This window comes from Prionailurus viverrinus, chromosome E2, assembly GCF_022837055.1.
Source record: "Prionailurus viverrinus isolate Anna chromosome E2, UM_Priviv_1.0, whole genome shotgun sequence".
Taxonomy (NCBI): domain Eukaryota; kingdom Metazoa; phylum Chordata; class Mammalia; order Carnivora; family Felidae; genus Prionailurus; species Prionailurus viverrinus.
In genome coordinates this window covers 47292081-47309396 of record NC_062575.1, presented here as the reverse complement: position 1 = coordinate 47309396, position 17316 = coordinate 47292081, and the positions used below count along the sequence as shown (strand labels likewise).

General features: G+C 56.7%; 3 protein-coding genes across 12 annotated transcripts in view; 1 reads left to right on the top strand and 2 right to left on the bottom strand.

Moving 5' to 3' along the window:
* RYR1 (ryanodine receptor 1) overlaps positions 1–11335 on the bottom strand; it is a 132406-nt gene extending 121071 nt beyond the window's left edge. For 2 of the 5 annotated variants that reach the window (XM_047835994.1, XM_047835990.1), the window contains exons 1-2: positions 11186–11335; positions 3591–3762 (exon numbers count right to left, since the gene is read on the bottom strand). Coding sequence is in view for 2 of the 5 variants with exons in the window: in XM_047835988.1 (XP_047691944.1) it covers positions 2678–2736 (59 nt within the window). In the remaining 3 variants the exon portion in view is untranslated. Of the gene's footprint in view, positions 1–2677; positions 2801–3590; positions 3763–6460; positions 8248–11185 lie in introns of those variants that run through there. The other 3 variants (XM_047835988.1, XM_047835989.1, XM_047835992.1) reach the window with 3 other exon arrangements.
* RASGRP4 (RAS guanyl releasing protein 4) lies at positions 229–13760 on the top strand. Of its 6 annotated transcripts, XM_047836006.1 has the most exons (17): positions 229–374; positions 2878–3062; positions 3488–3593; positions 3708–3770; positions 4358–4489; positions 4589–4742; positions 5897–6070; positions 7344–7460; positions 8265–8540; positions 9645–9725; positions 9804–9908; positions 10021–10139; positions 10251–10395; positions 11189–11225; positions 11330–11464; positions 11583–11695; positions 12418–13760. In XM_047836006.1, the coding sequence occupies exons 1-17, from the start codon at positions 352–354 to the stop codon at positions 12460–12462; spliced, it is 2010 nt and encodes a 669-aa protein (XP_047691962.1). In that variant the 5' UTR covers positions 229–351; the 3' UTR covers positions 12463–13760. The 6 variants fall into 6 exon arrangements, with proteins under 6 accessions (XP_047691962.1, XP_047691958.1, XP_047691961.1 ...); XM_047836002.1 differs by having other exon boundaries at positions 11330–11695; XM_047836005.1 differs by lacking the exon at positions 12418–13760 and having other exon boundaries at positions 4631–4742; positions 11583–12037.
* Positions 13731–16414, bottom strand: FAM98C (family with sequence similarity 98 member C). The gene is made up of 8 exons (XM_047836007.1): positions 16307–16414; positions 16045–16193; positions 15831–15965; positions 15215–15420; positions 14897–14974; positions 14689–14805; positions 14176–14343; positions 13731–14064 (listed from the first exon to the last, which is right to left on the bottom strand). The coding sequence occupies exons 1-8, from the start codon at positions 16369–16371 to the stop codon at positions 13921–13923; spliced, it is 1062 nt and encodes a 353-aa protein (XP_047691963.1). The 5' UTR covers positions 16372–16414; the 3' UTR covers positions 13731–13920.
* Between the last annotated feature and the right edge of the window lie 902 nt (positions 16415–17316).

Below are 17316 nucleotides of genomic sequence, written 5' to 3'. Positions count from 1 at the left end.
TCTCATTGAAGTACGACAGCGACAGAACAGACCAGTGAGGGAACAGAGGATCTCGGGTCTCGAGACAGAAAAGATGGGGGAGATAGCCCGCTGGGCGCCTGGGGGTGGGGGCTGGCAGCACCGGAAACCTCAGCCTGAAGGGATCCCCGTGTGGGGGGAGGGGGGACCTTTGGTCTCTCCCCAGCCTCTTCCTTCCCCCTGGCCTGGGGCTGGGTGGGGAGGGGAAGTTCCTCTTTCCTTCCCAAGCACCAGAGGAGGCCCCAGCTCCCAAGGGGCTAAGAAGCTGGAGCACTGGGGAGGAGGAAGAACTGAGCCAGACTTTGGCAAGACCCCCTCCCCCCACCAGGAAGCATGAACAGGAAAGACAGCAAGAGGTGAGAGGACCCTCCCCAGGAAGACTGGGAGCACCCTAAGCGCGCCTCGGGCTGCGTGGGAAGGCTGGGGAGTACTAAGGCGGCTGGTAGGGTGTTGGGCTCCTTCAGCGACAGGAGCAGGGGCAGGGGCCACCAGGCGAAAGATGCTGCAGGGAGTCCAGAGCCGCTGGCTGGGCCAGGACTGTTTGTATGAGCCCTTGGGTCTTGTCCTCGCTGTCTCTGGAGTTTGAGCTGCTCTGTATCCTCTGCTACCCCGCCCCCACTCATCCCTGCTCCCTAGATTGGCTGTCTCTGTCCTCCCTGGGGTCCTCCTCGCTCCCCATCACAGTCGCTCCCTCGCTGCCCCCTGCCCCTGGACTGGAAACTCCAGGCTCCCGCAGGGCCCTGCCCCGGGGGAGGGGAGTGTGACGCAGGACATGGCGGCTCCCCTGCTTCTTAAACCACTCCTGGCTGCTCCAGACACTCCAGAGAGCAGCCGGTCCACAGGTAAGGGCCTAGCAGCTTCTGGAATGGGCTTCCTGTCACCTGGGCAAGCTTGCTCTCCTGTCCTCACAGGCGTGATGGTGGCTGGGTCCCTAGCCTGGGTAGCTCCTCCGGCCTCCTCTGGCATGGCTCTGATGGGTAAAGGGGTCCCCTCCCTATAATAGCCAGCAGTTTACTGGTGGAGACCTGGCTACCTCATTTTCTGGCTGTGTGACCTTATATAAGTCACTTAACTGCTCTGTGCCCTGGTGTCTTCCTCCCAGAAGTCCTCAGTGAGACAGACTGACTAGTGGTTCTCAAGCCCGAGTGTGCATCAGAACCCCCTGGAGGGCTTGTAAAACACATTGCTGGGCACCTGGCTGACACAGTCGGTGGATTATGTGACTCTTGATATCGGGATTGCGAATTCACGCCTCATGTTGGGTATAGATATTACTTAAAAATAAAAAAATCATTAAAAAAATTTTGTGTGTGTGAGAGAGACAGAGAGAGCTCACAGAGCATGAGCGGGGGAGGGGCAGAGAAGGAGACAGAATCTGAAGCAGGCTCCGGGCTCTGAGCTGTCAGCACAGAGCCCGACATGGGGCTCGAACTCACTGACCCGTGAGATCATGACCTGAGCCCAAGTCGGACACTTAACCGGCTGAGCCACCCAGGCACCCCCAAAAGAAAAAGAAAAAGAAAAAGAAAAAAATAAAATAAAATAAATAAAAAATAAAAAGTATTCAGAACTCAGTCGATACCAGCTAACCACAGTCAATACTGATTCCCTGAACCCTTATGATGCCCCTGGGACACGGCAGTGCCTTCGTTACGAGAGTCTCTGATTTCACCCCACGCCCCAGGCCTGGCTTCTGGTTTGCCCCATCACTTTCTCTCTATCTCAAGTTCAACTTTCCCATCTCTGGCCACTTAACAGCCTGAGTGAACTAAGTCCTTTATTTAGCACTTCTGAAGAGCAAGGCATTGAATGTTCATAATAAATTCCTTGGGAAGGTCTCAGGACGACTCTCCTTTTTCATATGGGGAAACCGAAGCCCAGAGAAATGAAGTGACCAGCACAAAGTCACACAGCCAACATAAGTGTCTCTAATCCCATTTTGTGAGAGCCAAGGCCGTGCCACCCTCAATTCTGCTGCCTCCTTCCTCCACCACCCCTGACTCTCCATTACCCTCTTTCCCCAACTGGAACACGAGCCTCAGGGAGGCACAAGGCAGAGCGAGGGTTATTTTTAAACTTTCCTTGAAGCTGCCTCAGCCCCAGGGACCCTGCCCAGCTCTGAAGAGCCCTGGTGAGGCCACTTTGCCCCTGTATCTTCTCTCCGAATCCAGGGACCCGGGCTGGTGGCTAAGACTCAGGTCCCACCAAAGTACTGTCTTGGGGTGGGGTGTGTCACCTCAGTGGGGGCTCCAGCTGGGAGAGGGATGACAGATGGGATCTCAGGGTCTGCTGCTTTCCTGAGGGCTGGGGGAGGGAGCGGGCCGTGCTTTAGAGCAAAGGGCAATTGGCAAGAGTCTCCCTGAAGGCAGAACCTGGGGAGGACAGGAATGATTCTGGGGGGGTCTTTTCCCATGATTCTCTGGGAGGTCAAGAGTCGTCCCAGGGGTCGGCCAACAGGAAGTCTCTCCAAAATGCCTTGGGACTGTATAGTTAAGGGGAATTGGAGCCAATGCCTGGAGGAAGGAGTTCTTATGATTCCCTGTAGGGTCTGTAGTAATCCTGGGGGTCTTCTCCCATGATTTCCTGGGGGTTCAGGGTGGTCTTGAGAGTCTTTTCTCCCGATTCCCTGAGGGGGGCAGGAGTAATCCTTTCAGTTTACCTATAAGAGAAGGCTCCCATTATCTGGAATACTGCAGGGGTTTTCTCCCATGAGTCCATGGTAGGTCAGGAGGCTTCGTCTGGGGCTTTGCCTTTGGGAAGCTTCTGCCATAATGCCTCGGGTCTTAGGGGTCAAGAAGAATTCTGAGGGTCAGCCCAAAGGAAGGGGTTCCCATGATTCCCTGGGGGGTGTGCCCACAGGAAGTCCCACCAGGAATGCCCAGCAAAGACAGGGGGGCGGGGCCGGCCCCGACAGGCCCGGCGCCACAAGACGTGCCCCAGCCCCCGGGAAATCAGCAAGGTCATGGCTTCCATGGCTCTGGGCATGCTGAATGAGGGCGGCTGCAGCGAAGATGAGCTGCTGGAGAAATGTATTCAGTCCTTCGGTGAGTGTCCCCTTCCCTGGCCAGCCTCCCTGGCCCTCAGGTGGTAAAGCACCCACCTCTCTGTAGGCCTCAGTTTGGGGGGGGCGGGGGTATAAAATGGGAGCAAGGGTGTGCGGAGTGAATCTCAAGCACTACATTAGGGATGAGAGAAACACGTGCGTTTCTTTTTCCCGAGATGTGGAGGAGGAGGAGGTCTGATGCTATTTCCATCCACACCATGGCTTGCCAGGTACTGTGCTGGTCTACACACAGCGCAGACCAGGAAACTGAGACACCCTAAGGAGGCTAAGTGGCTTGCCCTAGTTCATGCAGGGAGTCACCGGTAGAGCCGGAGTCGGAACCAGCTAGTCCAACTGGCTGCGGAGATTCTGCAGTCTTTGGCCCAGGAGCCATTCTGACACAGAGTCCCCTCCTCCCGCCCCCAGACTCAGCTGGCAGCCTGCGCCGTGGGGACCACGTTCTCAACATGGTGCTGGCCACGCACAGCTGGGTGCTGCCTTCCGCCCACCTCGCTGCCCGCCTGCTGACCTTATATCCTCCCAGGGCCATGAGCAGCGGGTGGAGGGCGGAGGGCAGAGACGGGCGGGTCTGGAAGATGGGGGCAGGGTGAGCAGGCAGGTTGGCAGAGCCTTGACCGGAACTCAAGTACCAGGAAGCCACAGGGGACACACAGGAGCTGAGACGGCTGCAGATCTGCCACCTGGTCAGGTAGGGTGGGGTCAAGAACGCTACTCCCATGACCTGGGGTCCCCACCGGCCTCCTTCCCCCCAAAAACACACCTCCCAGGGATTCTCCAGCCCAATCCCCCACAGATCCAAACCCTGCTCCCCCAAATACCGCTTCTGAGACAGCCCCGCTTTGGTTCCTAAGACCCTCCCAGTTCTGCCCCTTAGAACCCTCACCTCTTAGAGACCCTCTCCCACCTGATGCCCAGAGACCTCTAGCTCTGATGCCCCAAACCCCCACCTCTCGCATACCCCGGCCTAGCTTTTAAGACCCCCTCACCTTGTTCTCCCCAAATTTCACTCCTCAGAGGCCCCCGGCTTAGTTCCTGAGACCCCTCCACTATCCTGCTTCCTAGCAATTCCACCTCCAAGAGATCCCCCCAACTTATCTTCCACTGATCCCCCAGCCTGTGTTAAGAGGCCCCCTGTCCCCCTTCTAGAGACAGCCCTAGGCTGGGGCCTCTCCAAACCCTGACCTTCCAGAGACCCCTGGCCCGAGATTCCTCAGCCCAAGGGACCTCCTTTAGAGACCTTGCCCACCCCCACCCCTGTCTCTAAACCACCCGCAGGTACTGGCTGACCCAACACCCGGAGACAGTGCATCAAGAGCCTCAGCTAGAAGAGGTTATCGGGCGCTTCTGGGCCACTGTGGAGCAGGAGGGCAACTCTGCCCAGAGGAGCCTGGGAGACTCCTCCACCCTGTGAGTCAGCCCTCCCCACCCCCGTTCGGCCGCCTCTCTCCTCACCCTCACGTCCTCCACCCCGCACCCATCCAGTACCCTGCCCCTCTTTGCCCCCAGCCTGAGCCCCGGGGGCCCTGGCCCCCCGCCCCCTCTGAGCAGCCCAGGCCTCGGCAAAAAGCGCAAAGTGTCCTTGCTCTTCGACCACCTGGAGACGGAGGAGCTGGCTCAGCATCTCACTTACCTGGAGTTTCGCTCCTTCCAGGCTATCACGGTGAGGACGCCCTCCCCGAGCTGGGGAGGGCTAGGAGTGGGGGAGCCTCCAAGAGTCAGAGGGCCCGGGCATGGGCTTTGGGCAGGGATCTCAGACTCTCAAGATGGGTGCCAGAAGGTTCAGTAAAAGGAGTTAAGCTGACTGAGGACAGAACCCCTGGGTTCAAATCCAGCAGCCCCTCCTTATCTGTGTAACCTTGAATTCATTTCTCAGCCTCTCTGGGACTCACGTGTCTCATTTGTAAGATGGCGGTCCCCATACCTCAGTAGATGGTCAGGAGAATTCAATTAAAATGTCCGCTTAAAAATGCTTGTCACACTACCTGGCACAGTAGTAAGTGAGTGCTCAGAATATTTTATTAATTATTAATTTATTCGGGAGGCATTGAAGTTCACTGTGCTTCAGTTCCATGATCTATAAAAAGGGGGATTTCACAGTTCCTGCCTCGTAGGATCAGTGCCCGGTCCAGAGTGAATGCTATCTGGTAGAACCATTTGAAATTGTCGTATTTTGCCATGTTTTGCCTACCCAAATGATCATTTCATATGCTTCAACCTCTATATAAGTATACTTATGGTATATGTAAGTGCGTGTGTGTGTGTGTGTGTAAGTATTAGCTATTGCCATGGCCACCTCAAGGGAAGGTCACCACCAGTTCCTTCATCTGGAAATATCCTGATTGTTCACACACACACATGTGCAGTACATGTGGGCATGGAATGTTGACCCCTTGAGCAGAACAAATAGAAATCGCTTTTGTGTCTCTGCCATTCTTCCTTTTGCTGACTGCATACCAGGCAGGTATACAGGTAGGGGCAATAGACTGGGTTCCCACCAGGACTCTCGCCTGTGTGACCCTGGGCAAGTTATCTTCTCTGTGCCTCGACAGTCTCATCTCTAAAATGTGAATAACATATTCATGATATTCACTTCGTAGAGTTGATGTGAGGATTAAATTAGTTAATATAACAAAGGACTGAGAACAGTGCCTGACTTTATTTAAATATTTCTCTTCAGAGGGAGAGGGCCACGGTGACGTCAAGGACATGTGACAGCCAGACTAGGGCCTCAGAGGTCACGACTGCTAGGGGGATGGGCGTGTGAGGGCAAGGCCGCGGCACCCCTGCCCACCCTGATGCCCACCTCACCCCCAGCCCCAGGATCTGCGGGGCTACGTTTTGCAGGGCTCCGTGCGGGGCTGCCCGGCCCTGGAGGGATCCGTAGGCCTCAGCAACAGCGTGTCCCGCTGGGTGCAGGTCATGGTGCTGAGCCGTCCCGGGCCGGCACAGCGCGCGCAGGTGCTGGACAAGTTCATCCACGTGGCACAGGTGAGGCCCGCCCCCAGGGACTGAGGGAACCGCCACCCGCAGGTCTCAGACCCCACCCCCAACCCCCCTCGCCTTCCTGCTGCCCTGCCCTCGGCCACAGCTGACCCGCGCGAGTGGTGACGTCATCCACATCCTGGCCCCGCCCCCTCGCATCACGCCTACCCTGACTCCGCCCCCGAGGCCCCAGTCCCGAGGTTCTAAACCCGGACTGTGCGCTTCTTTCTTGGCCTGGATAGCGCCACGTCGAACCCGCCCCGGCACTCCCTTCCTTGGTCCTAGACGTAGCTGTTGACGATGCTCCCCCCCTTGCCCAAGCCCCATGCCCGAATATTCTGCCTACGGGGCAGTGAAAGCGGCTCTTCCATGCCCCCACGTTTGCGTCACCCTCACCTCGGTCTCTAGGCCCCAGCCGTCCCTTCGGCTGCATACTTCCCTCCCCATCACGTCAGGTCTGTCCTTGGCCCAGCCCCACTGTGTCACAACCCCTCTCTTCCCCTTCCCTAAATAGATACCTTCTCTCCTTTCTGGAGAAAAGGGAAGCCTCCTGCCCCCACCGTGGCCACGCCCCTTTGCGTACTTCCTCGCAGACCACGCCCTTCCTCTTGCGTCTTCCAACGCACCGCTTCGCCTGTCTGCCTGACCGCCTGTCCGGCCCCTAAGACCTGGAGGTTCTAGTGTCTGCCCCTGGCCTCCTCCGGCTGAGTGTCTTCCACTCCTCCCTGGCTCTCCCCCCCCACCCCCCTCCTCACAGCGACCTCTGCCCTGCAAACTTGAAAAAGAGGAGGATGAGACAGTTGCCCCTGATGCCCGGCTGACCCCACACTTGTCTCTCATGTCCTTCTGACCCTTCCATTTCACTCTGGCCCCATTCACCTCTGCCCGGTTCCTAACTCCTGCCCAGAGCCCAGGCCGTCTTGTCTCCCTGTCTGACCCCCAGGTGCCCAGCACCCTGAATCCCCCACACCTGTCTAGTACCCAAACCTGTCCAACTCCTCACACTCGCCTGACTACCCCCTTTCCACCACACTGTTCTCTGAACTCACATCAGTCTATCACCTGCTCGACCCGCCCCCTCCCCCCCCCCCCCCCCCGTTAATGCCCATATACCTGCTTGCGGCCCACCCCTGCCTGACACATCTAACCTGATGCCCACACTGGTCCATACCCACACACGCCTGACACCCCAGCTCAACCTGGATGCTGTCACGTGAAACCCCATTTTGCCTATCCTCCATGTGATACCCACCATCTCAGCATCACCCTTCCTTCCTAGAGGCTCCACCAGCTACAGAATTTCAACACACTGATGGCGGTCACGGGGGGCCTGTGTCACAGTGCCATCTCCAGACTCAAGGACTCCCATGCTCATCTGAGCCCTGACAGCACCAAGGTGAACCCCCACTCTTCTCCCAGGGTTCCAGCGGTCAATTATCCTGAACCACCCCGCACTTTCTCCCAATCCCCTCCATCCACCTAGGGGCCCTGGAGCCACCTGGAGACCTTGCTCCTCCAAATCCGACAGAGCCCCAGACTCTGTCCTCTGCCTGTCTTCCTCCCTCCTCAACCATGCATGCATCATGCTGACCCCTCTCTACTCCGTGTTTCCGGTCCTGAGCAGGACTGGAGGGAGACACGTAAGAGAGATGGTAGCAGAGAACTTGCAGTCCAGGCGGGGAGTGAAATGATGCCCCTAAGGACACCAAATTTAGGCCACCCATGGGAGGAGCGTGGGTTAGGCGTGTCCTGGGAAGTGCACGGGGAGAGTGAGGTACTCATGAGTCCAGTGTATGGCTGAAGTCAGGATCTGGCAGGAAATTAGACTGGAGATGCCCAGGGTGGGGGATCCTGTTGAGACCTGCGAGCTGAACTAAGGTGTCTGGGCTTTATCCAGATAGCAATGGGGAGTTGGGAAGGTTTGGTAATGACGACAGCATGCACGATCAGATTTTGGTTTCGGAAAAAAATCACTAGCCTGGGGAATGGGGGATACGGAGCTTTCTGAAATGGGGACCCAAAAGGAAAAGCAGTTTGGGGGAGGAGGTTGCTGAGGCCAATGGGGGACAGGAGGGGGCTCGGGGAGCTGTCCAAAATGCCATTGGACCCCTGGGAGTCCGGAACTCACGCGGGTGGCTAAGGGAGCAGAAATGGCCTCCCCCCATAACGTCCCCACCCCCGACACGCCCCTCCCCCACAGGCCCTGCTAGAACTGTCTGAGCTCCTCGCTGCCCACAACAACTACGCCCGTTACCGCCGCACCTGGGCTGACTGCACGGGCTTCCGGCTGCCGGTACTGGGCGTGCACCTCAAAGACCTGGTGTCCCTGCATGAGGCACAGCCCGACAGGTTGCCAGACGGCCGCCTGCACCTCCCCAAACTCAACAACCTCTACCTGCGGCTGCAGGAGCTGGCAGCCCTCCAGAGGCAGCACCCGCCCTGCAGTGCCAATGAGGACCTGCTGCATCTTCTCACGGTGAGCTGCCCCGCCCCACCCCTGCCCAGGCTGGGCGCCCCTAGACTGCACCTGGAGGGTGCAGGGGTTTACAGTCCTGGGCGCGACAGCGTCTGCACCCTTGTGGCGCCCATTCTGCAGATTGGGAAACTGAGGTCCACAAGGTGAAGTCACTTGCCTACTGTCCCACAGCAGTAAAACCTGCATTTGAACCCAAGCAGCTCAGCCTCAGAACCCGTGTGTTAACGTGTTAACCACCATACTACATCCTGAGATTGAGGGTGTGCAATTCTAGCTACATTCTATTTATATAACATAAATAACAACATATATATCCTCCCTCCCTCCTTGCCAAGGAGCTACAAATTGAGTGAGACTGGGATTCTGAAGGCCATGAGGTCTAAGACTGATTTGCAGACCTAAGACAGGACCACCAGCTACATAATGTGCAGGGCCGGCGCAAAATGAAAATGTGGGGCTCCTTGTTCAAAATTCTTAAGAATTTCAAGACGATGACAGCAGGGCATTAAATGAAATGGGGGCCCTTCAAAGTATGGGGCCTGCCTGTGAAGCTGGCTTTGCCCTGAGATGAGTGGGGCCCAAGGCCCTATGCTTTATTGATTCTAGAAGGCTATCAAGCCCAAATATTTATTGAGCACCTGCTGTGAGCCAGACACTACTTTAGGCACTTAGACTCACAGCAGTGAGCACGTCAGAAAAAACAAAACAAAACGAAAAGAACAACAACAACAACAAAAACCTCCTGCTGTTCTTGTGGGGCTGACTTCCCGGTAGTGGAGAGACAGCCAATAAAACAAAGTGAGTAAATCATATGGTCTTTCGGAGGATAAGTGCCATAGAGAAGGCCAAAGTAGGAACCAGCAAGGAAAGTGACAGGGGTTTACAATTTTAAAAAGGACCAAAAAAGGCCTCAGTGAGAAGATGGCATTTCTGGACTAGGGAACAGGGGTGTGGAGACTGAATGGTGGCTCGGTGGGAGAGAGGACCCTAGGAGTCCCCAGAGAAGAGGGGCTTGGGAGGAGGATGAGAGTGGGGATCCGGGCAGGGTGCAGGCCGAGGGCAGAGGCTGGAGAGGAGGGTCTGTAATGCCCTGCTCACCCGCAGCTTTCCCTGGATCTCTTCTACACGGAGGACGAGATCTATGAGCTTTCTTACGCCCGGGAGCCCCGCTGCCCCAAGAGTCTGGTGAGAACTGACCCCTGACCCCTGGCCCCGGCCCCAGCCCATGCACTGACTAACTGTGCCCCTCTGTCCCTGCCCCAGCCACCCTCCCCCTTCAAAGCGCCCCTGGTGGTGGAGTGGGCCCCTGGCGTGACACCCAAGCCTGACAGGGTCACCCTGGGTCAGCACGTGGAGCAGCTGGTGGAGGTGAGGAGGGGCCGGGAGGGAAGGTATCTGTACAGTCCCGACGCAGAGGACGAGATCTAAGACTGAGGATCATGATTTGGCCTTACTCTGCCCTCCCCATGCTCCTCTGAAGTCTGTGTTCAAGAATTATGACCCTGAAGGCCGAGGAACCATCTCTCAGGAGGACTTTGAGCGATTCTCAGGCAACTTCCCCTTCGCCTGCCATGGGCTTCACCCACCGCCCCGCCCGGGGTAAGCACTCCCGACCTCTGGGTCCCCCAGAGATGAGGATGCTGGGGTTGCCGGGACTCCCGAGTCTGGGAGAAAGGGGGACAGTCATGCTGAGGTGGTCTGTGCCCCTAGGAATGGCTCCTTCACCCGAGAAGAGCTGACGGCGTACCTGCTCCGGGCCAGCGCCATCTGCTCCAAGCTGGGCCTGGCCTTCCTGCACACCTTCCATGAAGTCACCTTCCGCAAGCCCACCTTCTGTGACAGCTGCAGTGGCTTCGTGAGCACCCTGCCCCTCTATCATCACCCCTAGTGCCCATCCCCCCTGAAGTGTCCCAAGTCCTAACTCCTTATGGCCTGGACTCAAAAGGCCAGCCCTGCCCTGGAGGGCTCACAGTCCCCAAGTCCCAGATGATCCCCAAGTTCCAGAAAAGCCCCCAGGCTCGAATAATCCCCACATCCCGTGTAAACCCTAAACACTGGATATACCCAAAGTTTGGATAATGCCCAAATCCCAGATGATCTCCATCCTGGATCACTGCCAAACCATGGGTATCTAAAACTGTAGATTATCTCCAAACAGAATCAATTTCCAAGTCTTTAGGATCCAGATTAATTCAAACCCTGGATAACTTTCAAATTGAAGGTATCCTCAAATTCTGGATAATGGACAGATCTCTCAATCTCCAAACCAAAACGAATTCACATACCTTGGATTACTTTTCCAAACCTATTTTTCATTCACTAAATATTTAGTGAGTACCTCCTGTGTGTCAATCAGTTCTAGACTTGAGGGCTGGGGAGAGGGGCTCAAGCAGGCAACAGGAAACCCAGTCCCTGCCCATAGAATGTACATTTCATTCATTCCACATTTTACTTAATTCTAATATCCTAGATGACTCCCCAGACTTGCAGTAACCTCCAAATCCCTTTAATCCCCAGATCCCCCCTTAAGCCCCTAGCCTGGAGAATTTCCCAAACCACATGGTCTCCATGCTTCCAGAGACCAACCCCACCCCCATCCACAGCCCTCTCCCCTCGCCTAGGTAACCAATTCTGCTTTCTCTTACCAGCTCTGGGGCGTCACCAAGCAAGGCTACCGCTGTCGGGGTGAGTGAGGCATCAGTGGTGGGGAGGGGATCCAGCACCTACAGGCTGGGCGACTGGGGGGCCCAGGCGGGGCCTCTGGCCGCTAACTGCTGACCTTGCCTCAGACTGTGGGCTGTGTTGCCACAAACACTGCAGAGACCGTGTGAAGGTAGAGTGTAAGAAAAGGCCAGGGGCCAAGGGCGATGTGAGCCCCCCTGGAGCCCCTGGCCCACCCACACCAGCCCCCCACGCCAGCTGTGGTAAGACCCAGGGTGTGGCAGTCCTGGGAAGGGGGCCTGCTGGATGGGGATTAACTTCAAGGTCACAAGGCCCTTCCGGTCGTAACCACGCCACCCACGCCCATCACCCCACAAACAGGCACAGAGGACAATCTCTCCTACACACTATCCCTGGAGCCGGAGACGGGGCACCATCTTCGCCATGCCTGGACTCAGACAGAGCCCCCGCACCCTTCCTGGGAACCACAGACGGTGAGGAGGGACTGCCCCCCTACCGCCAGCTGGATACAGGGGAGACCAGGCCATTTGCTTGGGGGAACCAAGGCAGATTTGGAAAAGCATAGCAAAGCAAAAAGGTGAAAGAGTCCTCAACTGCTTGGGTAGGAGAGTATAGACACTGGTTAATTTCTAATGTTGAGGGAAAAATAAAAATTTCAGTCTGGTGGGGTGGGAAGAGGGGCTAGCCACTAGTAGAACAGAAGAAGAATTCTGAGGGGGCACCTGGGTGGCTCAGTCGGTTAAGCATCCGACTTCAGCTCAGGGTCGTGATCTCACAGCCTGTGAGTTCGAGTCCCACGTCAGGCTCTGTGCTAACAGCTTAGAGCCTGGAGTCTGCTTCGGATTCTGTGTCTCCCTCTCTCTCTCTGCCCCTCTCCGCTCATGTTCTGTCTCTGTCTCCAAAATAAATAAACATTTAAAAAAAAAGAAAAAAAAAAGAATTTTGAGGAGAAAAAAGAAAAGGACAAAGATAAGGCCAAATTCACCAGGAGCTATAATTTATGTCAGTGGAATAAATTTTACTCTTCAAAGGTACAGACCTTCAGATTGAGTTAAAAAAAAAAAAAAAAAAGCGAGAACATCCCTGGGGATGTTCATCCGTCCACTAAACAGAAGTCTGGGTAAGGCTCCGCCCCTCGCAGTTTCTCCTAGATACCAAACACTCCCCACATCACCCAATGTCTTCCTCCTTCCAGGTGCCCCTCGAACGACGGCCCTGCCCACCCAGCCCTCCACGCTGAATTCCTAGACCCTGCTTGGGTCTGACCTCTCTCACCTCCCCCACAGTCAGTCCCAAGTCCTATTCTTCGGCCTCCAGCAGGACCCCCAAAGGCGTCACCTCCTTCACATCCACACTGCCTTCAGCGAAGAGTTTGTCATTTCTTACTCCGAAAGTTTCTTCTTTTGCATCAGAGTGCCTACAACCTGTATTCTGTTTTCCTGCACTTAGCATCTGTGTGGTTTCATGGTGGATATGTTTAGACCTAAGTGTCATCTCACCGTGTCCTTACATCTCCATTTTACAGATAAGGAAACTGAGGCCCAGGGAGGTTAAGCTGCTCTCTAAGGTGGCAGAGCTCCTAAGTGTTGGAGGCAGGACTCAAACCCTGGTGGTCTGTCTGCCTCTAAAACGGAAGCTCCTTACCAATATGCTACACTGACAGCATGGGTCAGGATGGGAGGGGATAGGCTGGGCAGAGTTCCTAACTCTGGGGCTCCAGAGACAGGAGAGAAGGCTGGAGTAGAGATGGAACAGGGAGCCTGTGAACACCTGAGTCCCTCCTCTGCTCAGAGCCCTTCCACGCCTCAGTCTCACTCAGGGAAAGCCAGAGTCCTCACTGTGGCCCACCTCCCACAATCTATTTGTCACCTCTCTGACCTTACCTACCACCACCCACCCCCTTACTCATCCTGCTTCAACTACACTGAACCCTATGGTCCCTGAACGTGCCAAAAATACTCCTACCTCAGGGCCTTTGCACTGGCAGTTCCCTCTGCCTGGAGTGCTCTTCCAGAGGCCTCCATGGCTCCCTCTTTGGGACTTAGCTCAAATGTCACCTTCTCAGTGAGGCCCTTCTGACCATACTCGAAGTTGCAATCCACCCCCAGTCCTGCTTCTGTTTTCCTGCTTTTTTTTCCCCCCAAAGTCCTTTACCCATCTGACAAACAATACTCTTTTACCTATTTATCTTATTGAATGTCTGCTCCTCGTCACCAGAAATGTCAGCTCCAGGACAGCAGGGGTTTTTATAATCTATACTTTTCGCTACTGTATTCCTGGTGCCTAGAACGGGGCTGGCACATGGTGGGCACCTGAGAACTGTTCGTCCAATGCCAGCATGTCTCCCTCCCTATGCCCACAGGAAGGGAAAGATGTGTTGCTAAAGAGCAAAGGACTATGAGGGTCAGAGCAACAGGGGCCTGTTGAAACCCAGTGGACATAGACACCCCTACCCCTTCTCAAACCTGAGCACCCCTGGCCTGACCCCACAGAGACAGGTCCTACAGCTGTCATAAATTAAATTTATTTTCTAGAGAACGTGGTCCTTGCTGTTGAGTGGTGGATGGGGGAAAGACATCTGGGACCTTAGGAACAGAGGATGTGGGGCCTGGGAGCCAGATGCCAAGATAAACTCTCAAAATGACTCCGCGAGGATTGGCAGAGAGGATCCCCCCCCCACTCGACCACCAGTTCCCCTTTATTTCTTCTTCTTCTTGCGACCCCAGCTCTGGCGGCCTGCCTTCCGCCCACCTCCGTCCTCTCTTCTGCTTTGCCAGCTGGGCATGGGAGCCTCCAGCTCATTTGGACGGCCCCCTCGGTCTGGCACGTTGCCCATAAGCACCTGAGAGTTGATCAGATTTGAGGTTCAGGGAAGAAAAATGAACACGGAGACCCGAGAGCCAAGTGTGAAGGCCAAGGATGCTGGGGCCCTTCCCTACTCCCAGGTGCCCACCTTGTTGATGGCACAGCAGGTCCCTCGGCGGGCAGCCTTGCTGGTGGCTGGGACAAGACGAGACAGGTCCGCTCGGGCAGCCAGGACATGTGCGATGGAGACATCTGATTCTGGGCTCAGAGCCTCTCGAATTGGGATCAGCACTACCTTCATGGCTTCTCCTTGGGCCTGGGGAGGGGGGCATGGAAAAGGTGCCCAAGAGCCCTCCCCAGGTGGCATCTGCCATCTTGGAAGCATCTCTGTCTCCACTTAGGGTCTCACCCCCCACATCTCTAAACAAGAGTTATGTATAGTTCCAAAGACACTCCCAGCTAAAAGCTGGGAATTCCAGAATGTCCTGGGCCTCTAGATTTTAGAATGCCCTGGAGGCCCTACCATTCTAGAGCCCCAAACCTTACAAGAATCTAAAAACCTGGTATAAGGAAATATTCCTGGCCTTCGTTCCTCCTCCCAGTACTGGTAGCCCACACAACTGGTCCTCCCTGCTCCTGCCAAGGTCCTCTATGCCCACACCTCTGCCCGATCGCTCCAGTGGAATGCAGATGTTGTGAGGTCCAGGCGCTTGAGGAGAAGGCAGCGGCGACAGCAGTACTGATCTCTCAGCCTTTGGCACAGAGACTCCAATGCCTCCTGGGAAAAAGGCCTCAGTCATGCCAGGGGTCCCCCTGACTCTCATCTCTGGGTGAGGACGCTGTTGGCATACAGCCACACACAGTCTTACCCATCTGGGTGCGTCCAGCGGGTTGCTGAGGAGGGGCTGCAGGAATCCTGGGGGCAGGGAAGGCAGCAGCTCAGAGATCTGACGGGAGAAGGAGGAGTCTGAGGTTGACGAGGCAGAAACCAGATGTACTTTCCGTGGATTCCAGTTCCCCATGGTCCTGAAGACCCAGGCGTCGGAATCAAGAATGGTGGTCACTGCTCTAGAAAAATATCCCCGTGGCTGGGGCACTCCTGCCAGAACCGCTTTTGGAGAAAGGACTCCCCCTACCACAAGGAAAGTGGGGTGGCCCCCGGTGCGGAAGGGACTCCAGCTCTCTACCTTGTCATGCAACTCCCACAGCAGCCGGCTGGCAGCGGTCCCAGGCGTAGGTCTGGGCAGCCCTAGAGCTTGGAAGGTAAGGACCAGTTCCTGAACCACGTCATCTCCCTCCTCTGCCCCTTCCCCACAGGGCGGTGCGGGGCTGGAATCCAGCCGCGGGTACAGACGGAGGAGGCGGGCAGCCTGGAGTTCTGAACAGAGAAAGCCTAAAAGAAGGAAAAAGGAGCGGTGCAATCAAGGAGGGCTGCCACCCGACCCACCGACCCACCGGGGTCAGAAAGTTCCATCTGCTTCGAGCCTTCTAGTTCCGCCCCCCTAGAACCCCGACTCTACTTCCAGGATAAGCTCCACCCACTTCGAGACCCTGTCCCCCGCTCGCACTTCGAACCCGGCCCACATCGGAAACACCTGGCCCGCAACAGCAAACCCAACCCACTCAAACATCAGGACTTTCTCGTCAAAATTCTAACCCCACCACCTCCAACCCTCCGGTTCCGCCTCAATTCTGACTGCGCCCCCTTAGGGGAACCCTGGCTCCACCCCAAGGTGCTGAGCCCGCCCCTCTAGAGGCTGTAGCCTCGCCCACTTCCGCATCCTGGGCCAGCCCCCGGCTCACGCAGCAGGCGCAGGCACGCGCCGCGCTCCCGCAGCGCGGCCGCGCAGTCTCCGCCGCAGAGCGCGCGGTCCGGGCAATGCAACTCCCGCAGCAGGTCGGCCAACTGTCGCAGGAATTCCTCCTCTGCGCCGGGGCCTGCAGGAGGCGAGACACGTCAGGGCGCGGCGGCGACCTCCGCGGCCCCACCCCTCCGGGCCGCCCGCTCCACACGTACCGTCGCCGGCCCTCAGCACCTCCGCGCTCTCCTCCCGCTCCCGCTCCAGGGCGCCCAGAGTGGCCAGCTCCGCCGCCAGCCGCGCGCACAGCGCCCTGAAGTCTGGACACGAGGTGCCCAGCGACGTCGCCCCCGAGAAACCCTCATACCTGTGGCGGGGCCGAGGCAGCGGGAGGGGGCTGGAGAGGTCAGTAGGAATTTCTGAGGGCAAACCTGTCCCTTCCTGTGCCCCTAGCCACCACCTCCCCCCCGTTCCCCTTACCCTAAGGCTTGCAGGTCCCGGGCCACAGCGACCCACTCCCGCGCTTCCGCCTCCGCCCCCTCCATGAAAGCTTGCCTGTTCTCCAGGCGCGCGCCCCCTGCCGGCCGGAGGGAGGCCCCGCCCCAGGAGCGGCGTGCGCGCCCGGCGCCCCGCTGCGGCTCCGTCCAATCGGCCCCTAAGGGCCTTCGGCGTTCCGATTGGTGCAGGAGGCAGTAGGACCCGCCCCCAGACCTGCCGGCGCGGAGACCTAGAGCGCCGCCCTTCGGGTGACTCAGTCAGGACCGTGGAATCCCCCGAGCTCTGTGAATCCCGCGCGTGCGTTCAGGATCCCAGCTGTCGCGACAGGCCAGCGGGTGTCGCTATTGCTGCAGCTTAGAAACTTCGGTTTCCTTTTTCTCATCCTCCCTCAGATGCCCTCTGCTCTTGAAGCACCCTAGACCAAGTGTTGTCCTCCCAGCTCCGCTCCAAATGCAGGACCTTGTTTCCACCATTCCAACTGAGGGTTGGAATTCTGTCAGGGACTCAGGAAACCCGGCTCACCCCCTCACACACGCACCCCCAACAGAGCGAGGCCCTCCTTCTCATCTATCACAATGCGGGAGTTGGGCCCTCACCCCTCTGGCTCCCTAGGCCTTGGAAAGGGAGCAGGTGCAATATCCCGTCGTGATTAAGAGATTGCACCCTGGGTTAGGATTAGGGTTTGCGTCCACCACTCACCACCTGTGTCTCCGTGCCAACTTGCTTCCTAGCTGTACAAGAATAAAACTAGTCGTGAGAATGAGTCCTGTACGTACATGTTTAGTAGACATCCCGGGGTACTCAGTAACTAACAACATATATTGAATATTTTGTGTGTGCTACTAAAGCATCTCAGATCCATTTTAGGGAGGAGAAACATGAGGTTCAGAGAGGATACAGCCGAGAGTATGTGTGGTGGTGCCAGGACTCAAACTCAGACCTGATCCTGAAGTCCTTGCTTTTAATCACTTAACCTAGTACTGCTGTTAGGA